Source organism: Chiloscyllium plagiosum, chromosome 24, assembly GCF_004010195.1.
Source record: "Chiloscyllium plagiosum isolate BGI_BamShark_2017 chromosome 24, ASM401019v2, whole genome shotgun sequence".
Taxonomy (NCBI): domain Eukaryota; kingdom Metazoa; phylum Chordata; class Chondrichthyes; order Orectolobiformes; family Hemiscylliidae; genus Chiloscyllium; species Chiloscyllium plagiosum.
In genome coordinates, this window is record NC_057733.1 from 22,219,280 (window position 1) to 22,228,735 (window position 9,456).

Genomic DNA, 9,456 nt, shown 5'->3' on the forward strand with positions numbered 1-9,456 from the left:
CACAATCCTCAGTTTGTCGTCATTTCTGACTGTGTAACCTGCAAATGTTCAGCTATTCCTGACCTTCTTCAGTAAAACAATCTGTGGCAAGACTGGGCCAAAATCCACATCTGAGTTGACTAAAAATGATGCCTATACTTGTATGGTAGAAATGCGAAGCAAATTCCCAAACAACCTCCCAGCAATAATAGCTTGGGCACTATGTTTAACCAAAAGTTAAATTGGACCTAAGATAAGATATCCTCAAGATAAGATGAAATTTGCTCTAACTTGGGAAATGTCAGGAACTTTAGGGAAAATCCTTAACTGTGTATAGCCACTGGTGATGGTTGGGGCACCTCCTTTATTACCAACACAATGCAAAGTTCAGAGGAGCTGACTGGCCACCGTTTCACTTTTTTTCCTTTTTGAGTGTTCTATATCATCTTCCGTAAATCCATTAACAAAATACGATACAAAATCCCAGCCAAGATACAGACTTCCTCTGCTGTATGGGGAGATGCTGAGGAGGTCATAACTTTTGTTGATGATGGGTAATCATGTAACCTCTCTGTATAATGTACAGTTTCCTATTTTAATACAGGCATTAACCTAATTAATGAATTGATGCTCCCTTACAGTAACCAGAATATGACAGGCACACTCACCAGCTGAGTCCCTGACAACAAATGATGTTGCCAGACACCTCAGCTAGAAAGAAATGAATAAATGATGAGAAATGACTAAAACATTATTTGCTAGTGCTATTTGACTTAATTGATTTATGTAATTCACCTGTGTTGTACTCCTCCAGGCTGCTGCTTAGAATTGTTAATAAAAATTTGGACATTATAGTAGCAGTTGAGTATAATCTTGCATGGCATATGTTAGGTCAGTTTACACTCGAACTGTGCCAGGTTTAACTGTTGGTCTCGTGAGATCATCTTTAGTACCACATTAAAAAGGTGATGATTCTTTTCTAGCTGATAATACAAGGAATAATCTACTAATTCCTGTGCTTCACTTTAGAACTTTCTTTGTACAATAGCAGACTATCATACCTCCCTGATTTTTAGCTGGATACATCTTCATTTAATAGTCTCTGAATGCAATTTACTAGAATAAACTGAAATCAAAGGTTTTTTGGTTGTGGAGTTCTGGTTCTGCTCAGGGAGGGGAATGGGTGATGGAAAGGTTTAGTTCAGGGGTTGGTAATAAGTGATTTTAAGCTGCTCACCAACTGATTCTCCTAAAGGAGGAAGAGATGGTGAATTTAAGGTAGGTAAACCCGGTAGGTAAGTTTAGTGTTTTGTTTTTACTTGTGATCAATGTATTGGGCACTGTGTGGAACAGGTCCATCATCAAATGATCTAATCTATCCACATTAGATCTTGCATAATAAGGTACTGCTGTGAGAGGTGATCCACTCAGGCTGACTACTAATACCACACTTGAAGCAGTGTTTTCATAGGATGTAAGCAGAAAGATTGATGATATGCTACCTTTTTTTTTGTTAGTTCCAACATTCTCTTATTGCACTACACACGTGTTAACATTCCTCAGTCTCTGCCCCAATGGGCAAAATGTGGGAATGCACTGGGATGTAATGCTAGTACCATGAAATTTTCTGTTGAGGGAAGGTCTGATGGATATGTCTGAACTGCAAACCCAGTTCAGCATCTCATCAGAATACTTGGTGTCCTAGGCATTCTTGAGTTGATGTGGTTCTGTTTGCCAAGCTGGGAATTTATGTTGCAGACATTTCGTACCCTGTCTAGGTGACATCCTCCGTGCTTGGGAGCCTCCGGTGAAGCGCTTCGATAATCTTCCGCCATTTGTAGTGGTTTGAATCTGCCGCTTCCGGCTGTCCGTTGCAGTGGCCGGTATATTGGGTCCAGGTCTATGTGCTTATTGATTGAATCTGTGGATGAGTGGATCCCATGCAAGGACTGCACAAAACACTGCATAGGACAAACAGGAAGACAGCTAACGATCCACATCCATGAACACCAGCTATCCTTAGTAGCCACACACTCATAACAAGCAACAGGAGTTTGACTGGGACAACACTACTATTATAGGACAAGCCAAACAGAACAGCCAGGGAATTCCTAGAGGCATGGCACTCATCCACAGATTCAATCAATAAGCACATCGACCTGGACCCAATATACCAACCACTGCAACGGACAGCTGGAACTGACAACCGGAAACGGCAGATTCAAACCACTACAGATGCCGGAGGAAACATCACAGAAGCGCTTCATATGAGGCTCCCAAGCACTGAGGATGTCACCTAGACAGGGGACGAAACGTCTGCAACACAAATTCCCAGCTCGGCGAACAGAACCACAACAATGAGCACCGGAGCTACAAATCTTCTCACAAACTTTGAATCCTTGAGTGGAGATTGATGTTCCTACACACTGCTGAGGAAGCCAGCTGCTGCAAGTGGAGGTTTCACCTGCCTGCAGTCAGTTCCATTCTAAATGTGCATTGTAAAACAAGACATTACTTTATTGATTTTTTTTAATGCTATGATAGAATGGTAAGTTATTTAGACTTGCTTTGGCTGATTTCTGGCCCAAGGAAGGAGGGGTGGGTGTAGTTTCTCTATTTAATTGTGCTTTTTGTTCAGGCAACCTTGAAACTGAAAACCAAGAAGTGGCCCAGGGAATGAAGGAAGAACCCCCACCCAGCCCTGTAACACCTGCTCAACCATTTCGACCCAGAAAAATTCCACCTGGTGGGGTCTCTAGTCTTGTTCTGGGATAAACCCACCACTTACTACTTTATCTGAGTTGCAGAACTGAATAAATGTTAATTTTATTGTGAACTGCAAAGTTTGAGCCCTACTGTTTTTGGACTAGCACTTTACATTTCACTGTTTCATTTGAGTGCATCAAACATCAGGCCTGCTGGGAAAGGCATGAAAGTGGTTCCTCCCTGTGATGTGGTTATTGAGTATGTTTGTGTATTTCATATGTGACTTCAGCCGCACTTCTGGCATTTTGAACTTTGTATTTGGTATATTGGAATGATTCGTGATGCAAATAAAAGTTTGCTTGAGAGTGGAGTTTTAATTCATCCTTTGTCTCACTAATAACCTGCATACATACAAGAGTATGACTGTTAGATAACTAAGTTAGTGAGGATAGAAAGCATCTGACAGCAGTTCTTATATCCACATCCTTTATGCACTAAACAGACTACAACTTAGCAAGAGTAGACTCTTCCTCTAGCTAGTGTTTTAGGGCTGTAAATGAAGTTTGTAACATGAATTAACAAACAATCCATTCAACCTTTATGGTGAGCACAGAGAGTACCACTCATTCTCAGGACAGAGTTTCAAAGATGAAGATTTATTTTACAATGTTCACTTTCTGGTGCTACAGTGAAAGAAAGAGATGAATTAAAGGGTAGGAGGTAGAATCTTTGTCTTCCACCTTCAAGGCTCGCTTGCAGGCTGCTTCAGAGAACAATCCCAGATTCTAAATTCTCCTTGTAAAGCCTTACCACCACCTAAAATGAGCAAAGGCTCTGTTTGCTTCAGCCATTTTGTGAAGATCATGCTTCCTCTTGATCACATTACCCTCATTGTTAAATGCAGCAAGCAACTCCTGTGACAATCTCTCATTCATATGAGTGCGGCGGTGCCGATTCTCACGGCATTCAGTAATTAACCATTTCATGGCCAAGAAACGTCGGCGATTATCAGTAAGAGGTGTTGGCACCTGCATCAAAATAAAGATGAGCTGGTTCACTAGTGAAGTCACAAGTCTCACCCAAGAGCTTCCCAAAAATAGTCTTTGTGCACAGTAACAGGTGAAAGTATGTTAATGCACCAAAGAACAGGAGCTGAATTGCCACCACCTCCTAGTTATGGCCTTTTATTAATAGGTATTGTGGAGGGTTGTAGGCTGTAGGATATTGTGTAGAGAAAGACAAGCAAGGCCAGAGAATAATGGATTTTTAAAAAATTCACAATTTGCTTGACTAATCATGTAACAAGTCTTGTTCTTGTCATCTATGCTTGCTACCTATAAAGTTTACAACAGATGGATTTTATAGACCAGCTCCAAATGCATCTCAAAAGTCATGTACATAGGTTTCTGATGGTAGGTGGAAGTAGGGAATCTTAGTGATAGCATGAATGGAGTTGAAAGCTCATCTGGGGACCAAACATCATAAAGTTGTGAGCAGGCCAGCTTGATTTGATTGTTGCCAGAGAGAATTGGGTGGGTGGGGCTGATGTCAGCAGATAGGGAACAGAGTTTGGGGTAAAGACCAAGAATAACGGATCCAGTACTTCCTTTAAGTCAGACGAAATATCTGCTTATTCAATACAAAACAAAAATAGGATGAAAAGTGCTGTCATGTCTTACCTGGTAGGATTTGCCACCACGTTGTATGCTCGTCAACCCAATGACAGGTTTACAGTTTTCTAAAGCTTGGTGGAAGATCTTGTATGGATTACACTCAATGGCCTCCTTCTCAGACTCTGATGCTTTGTGGTAACTTTCAATTTGCTTCCGTTTAATTGATTCAAAAGTCTAGGGAAACAACTGCCTCATTAGACCATAGCATCAATAATCCTATTCAATGCTTCTAGGTTCATGACATTTTTCCCTGAGATAAATGAACACACAAAAACAGTGACTATGCAGCAGCACATCTGACACTCCCAATTCATTCATTAAGTTACAATACAGGAGGTCAATTTACATGACTAGGAGACATATCCACAGTTTAGATTGTGTGTACTCGTGCAATGGTGAGTTGCATGTCTGTCCCTGGATATCACCGGTAAGTGCTGGTAGGGAAAGATTATATAAACTGGGGTACACCAATGGTGGGGCCAGTCCCTATTAAATAGCAGTGGACAGGGATGCAGACAGAGAAGATGCCACTGTCCAAGGACATAAACTATCTTGGTTTAAGTAGTAATATATTGTGTTATTTAGGGTTGTGTGACAACTATTATGTCAACATGCATCAAAGTATCACTGATGTTCCCTTGTTCCCATTCCCCAGAGAGATTCTTTTCTGTATTCCTATTCACAGTCCCAATACCTCCCCAGAATCATAGGTCAAATCCTACAGCTTTTCGGATAGAAGAACAAGCAGACTTTACCTTGCTCATGATCGATCTGGACAGTAATTTCTGACCTTTCAGCATCATCATGTTGGTGAACTTGCTGAAAGCATTTATAGTAAGAAAAAAATGTTACTTTCTCAAGAGTACTGTCAAATTGAAAAAAAAACACAAGAGAACAAATGCTTGTAAAACTAGACAAAGAAATCAGGAAAGCAAAGAGGGGATGAGATAGCATTGGCAGATAGGTTAAGGATAATTCAAAGAGATTCGACAAGTACATTAAGAGTAAAGGGATAACGAGAGAGAAGTAGGGCCTCGGAAAGGTAAAGGAAGTTGTCTGTGTTGAACCGCAGGAAATGGGAGGGATACTAAATTAATACTTTGCATCAGTTTTTAACTGTGGAGAAAGAAATGGAGGCTAAAGAACACGGAAATAAATTCTGATGTTTTAAAACAGCTTACATTACAGAAGAGAAAGTTCTGGAGATCTTAGAGAAACTAAAAGTGGATAAACCTCCAGGATTTGATACAATGTATCCCAGAATATTGTGGGAAGTAAGGGAGGAAATTGCGAGACCCCTTGCAGAAATATATGCATCTTCAGTAACTAGAGGTGAGATTCCTGATGAGGGTGGCTAATGTTATGCCTTTGTTTAAGAAGGGTTGTAAGGAGAAACCAGAAGTCTATAGATCCTGTGGGTCTGACTTCATTTGCGGGTAAATTGTTGCAAGTGATTTTAAAACATAGACTTTATGGACATTGAGGAGTAAAAATTGATTAGGGATAGTCAGTATGGCTTTCTGCAAGGAAAATCATGTCTCAAACTTGATTTGAGGTTTTTGAGAAAGTTACCAAAATGATTGATAAAGGCAGAGCAGTAGACTCTGCTTGCTTAGACAAGGTTTTCCACATGGTAGGCTAATTAGTAAAGTTAAGTCACATGGGATTCAGGATGAGCTTGCCAATTGGATACATAATTGGCTTAACGGCAGGAGACAGTGTTTTGCGGACTGGAGGCCTGTCCACGGGGATTGGTTCTGGGTGTTTTTTGTTTGGATGAGAATATAGAAGTTAGTACGTTTGCGGACAACACCAAAGGTAGTGGCATTGTAGACAGTGAAGAAAGTTTTCTAAATTACAAAGGGATCTTGATCAAATGGGTCAATGAGCTGAAAATATGGCAGATGTAGTTCAAAGTGGATAAACGACATATATTGCATTTTAGTACAGCAAACAAGGGTAGGACCTATATAATTAATGCTTGGGTGATGTCTGCATCACATATTGACAGTCAAAGTGTGGTGCTGGAAAAGCACAGCAGGTCAGGCTCCATCCAAGGAGCAGGGGAGGAAAAAAAACGATTCCTGATGAAGGGCTTATGCCTGAAATGTCAATTCCCTTGCTCCTCGGTTGCTGCCTGACCTGCTGTACTTTTGCAGCATATGATTCAACTCTGATCTCCAGCATCTGCAGTCCTCATTTTCCCAATCACAATTGACAGGGTGGTTAAAAAGGCATTTAGCATGCTGGTCTTCATTGCTCAGTCCTTTGAGTATAGGAAAGTCATGTTGAAGCGGTACAAGATATTGGTGAGGCCTCTTCTGGAGTATTGTTTGTGTCACCCTGTTATAGGAAGGACATTATTAAATAGCTGGAGGGGGTTCAGAAGAGATTTACCAGGTATGGAAGGTTTCAATTATAAAGAAAGGCTGATTAGGCTGGGACGCTTTTCACTGGAGCAAAGGCGATTGAGAGGTGACCTTATAGAAAACACGAGGGGTATAGAACCGGCTAATAGTAGGTATCTTTTCCTTAGGATAGGGATTTCAAGACTGGGGGTACATTTTTAAGAGAGAGGAGAGAGATTTAGAAAAAGACGTTATGGACAAATTGTTTTACACGGAGGGCAGCACACATGTGGAATGAACTTCCTAAGGAAGTGGTGGATGTGGGCACAATTACAACATTTAAAAGGCATTTGGATAAGTACATAAATAGGAAAAGTTTGGAGGGATATAGGCTAGGAGTAGTGAGGTGGGACTAGTTTAGTTTGGGATTATGTGCAGCTTGGACTGAAGGTTCTGTTTCTGTGCTGTATGACTATCTCCCATATACTTTCTACATCAATAAACTGTTATTCTCAGACACTCAAACACTTTCTCATCTATCCTATTACGGTGCAGCTCAGGCTAAAATGTTAGTATGTCCTTAGGAAGCATCATAGGACATTTACTTGTGCTGAAGGTGTTACATAAACCAAGTTGTTGAGTAACATCAAGGATGCATGAAAAGGCTACAGTTGAAGAAGGTATTTGAGAAGGCTGTGGTTCTGGGAGTTTATAGAAAAGAAAAAGGAGACCATGGAGGGATTTGAAAACACAAGTATTCATTTTTAAATTGAAATAGTTTAATCACAAGCTAATGTAGGTCATTCAGCACTAGTGATGATGAGTGAGCAGGGCTTGGCGAGAGTTAGGACATGAGCAGACTTTTGGATTACCTCAAGCTAACAAAGAGTAGAATGCAGAAGAACATTCAGTTGGTTTAAAGGCCTCATTTAGTTTTATTGTTCTGAGGCTGCAAAGGCAGTAACTTACTGTATTATATCAATTCCTTAGAATGACAATAAAATTAATCTACACATTTAACCTGTAGCTCTAGTCTAAAACGTGCCTTTTTGTGCTTTTTAAAACAAAGACAGAACAAATTTGCAATGCAGTTTCTGTTGTCCATAATTCAGGGTCTACTATCTCAGTATCAAGTACACCAATCTCTCCAGTTTACATCACAAAAGGTGTTCAACTAGGAGAAAGTGCAGACTGCAAATGCTGGAGATCAAAGTCAAAAAGTGTGGTGCTCAAAACACTCAGCAGATCAGACAGCATCTGAGGAGGAGAATCAACGTTTTAACCGTGAAGGTGTTCACAGTTACTGGCACAGACCAAGATAATCAGACGAGGCTGAGATAGGCACTGGGGTAAAAAGAAACACTCAGGCAATTCACTAACCTGACCAAGAAGTCATAAAAGACACTACTGCTCTGATGATTTAGTGCTGCCTTTATGGGTCGGGTAGTCCTGAGCTCCAGGGCTGCTGTCTCCTCTGCGCCAAGTTCAGTAACTGGGATCTGGTGCCGCTCCTTGTTTATCTCAGGTTCCAGGTAATAAGGATTATACCGAGACCCACGCACAGGAACCAAGCTTTTTTTGGGGGGGTTGGGGGCAAGGAGTAGAAATTAATTACATTTCAGGAACTAGCATCGCCACAATGACATCCTGACACACCTCCCCATGTCCCCTTCAGGTCAACCACGACATTCCCCGCTTATCTCCAGGCCAGCCTAATGTTTTCCTTGCTCACACTATGCTGACATCTCTCCCATCTCCTGTGCAGTTCCACACTATCCCTCCTACAACATAACCACCCACTGACAACCTCCCTACAACACTTTCCACGTTCGATAACCTCCCACTTCATTTCCTTTAACAGTAGTCTGACACGTTCTCTCATTTCTCATCCCCTTCATCCAACGTCCATCCTCAACCTCACCTACGTGCATTCCCTCTCACACCCACCAAACCTCACCCCAGCCCCTTTCCCCTTTCCCCTCAACCAACCCCCATCCAAAACCATTCTCCCTTTTACCGTCTCCCAAACCATTATTGCTCCCCACTCCCTCCAAGTCCCTTCCGCATCCCCACCCCCCTCGACAGCTCTCCTTGTCCCAGCTTTGGGCAGAAACCGAGTCATACACTCACCCGGGCATCCAAGCAGTGAGGCAGCAGCGCCCAAGCCTTGCCGCCGACCCCATCACCAAGCTGCTCCCACCCGCCGCCATCTTACGCCAACCTCCGGTTTTCGGTCGCCGCCATCTTGAATGAGGCGCTCAAGACCCTTTGTTGCCCTTCATGCGCCTGCCTGACTCGTTACCTAGCAACAAAGCTCAGCGCCAAGCAGAAAGCGAGGAAGGGGTCCGTTCAGCCCATAGCACATGTACTAGCCCTTAGAAAAGCAGTCTTGTTTGATGTTTCATCTGCGATTGATTTTTATCCATAACTCCGTAAATTTCTTATCCTGAACTACTTTCTAACTCCCTTCTAAATTATAAAATCGCTTCCAGATTTCTCCCCTTTTGACATGTGATTTTTTTGTTTTAAATTTATAACGCCTGATTCGACGAAATGCTTCTTCCATATCGAGTTATCATATTTCATCATCTTTTAAAAAAAGTCTCTGTTACCCAGATCATCAGCTCCTAACTTTCTTATTTTCAAGAGTTTGTTTCAAGAGATCTTCTTAACTGAATCCCTGGCTCATTCCTGATGATAACTCTCCTGCTCCTCGGATGCTGCCTGATCTGCTGTGCTTTTCCAGCACC

At 41.8% G+C, this 9,456-nt stretch overlaps 2 protein-coding genes across 4 annotated transcripts in view; one reads left to right on the top strand and one right to left on the bottom strand.

Annotated features, from left to right (window-relative positions):
• Window positions 1-3,055, top strand: part of LOC122562066 (jupiter microtubule associated homolog 2-like) — a 39,751-nt gene extending 36,696 nt beyond the window's left edge. For 2 of the 3 annotated variants that reach the window (XM_043714542.1, XM_043714541.1), the window contains exon 5: window positions 2,618-3,055. In XM_043714542.1, coding sequence (XP_043570477.1) covers window positions 2,618-2,754 — 137 coding nt within the window. In that variant the 3' untranslated portion in view covers window positions 2,755-3,055. The remainder of the gene's footprint in view (window positions 1-2,617) is intronic. The other variant, XM_043714543.1, reaches the window with a different exon arrangement.
• A 267-nt stretch (window positions 3,056-3,322) lies between these two features.
• Window positions 3,323-8,974, bottom strand: mrps7 (mitochondrial ribosomal protein S7). Its single transcript, XM_043714539.1, has 5 exons — window positions 8,837-8,974; window positions 8,087-8,278; window positions 5,114-5,177; window positions 4,365-4,532; window positions 3,323-3,713 (listed from the first exon to the last, which is right to left on the bottom strand). The coding sequence occupies exons 1-5, from the start codon at window positions 8,914-8,916 to the stop codon at window positions 3,492-3,494; spliced, it is 726 nt and encodes a 241-aa protein (XP_043570474.1). The 5' UTR covers window positions 8,917-8,974; the 3' UTR covers window positions 3,323-3,491.
• Window positions 8,975-9,456: the final 482 nt, after the last annotated feature.

Excerpts from the sequence above, each read along its gene's own strand:
- mrps7 (XM_043714539.1), bottom strand. The coding sequence starts at position 8,916 with ATGGCGGCGGGTGGGAGCAGCTTGGTGATGGGGTCGGCGGCAAGGCTT. Across the intron at positions 8,279-8,836 it reads CTCACTGCTTGGATGCCCGG|CTTGGTTCCTGTGCGTGGGT; the intron begins GTGAGTGTATGA and ends CCCCAAAAAAAG. Across the intron at positions 4,533-5,113 it reads CCAGATCGATCATGAGCAAG|ACTTTTGAATCAATTAAACG; the intron begins GTAAAGTCTGCT and ends TTGTTTCCCTAG.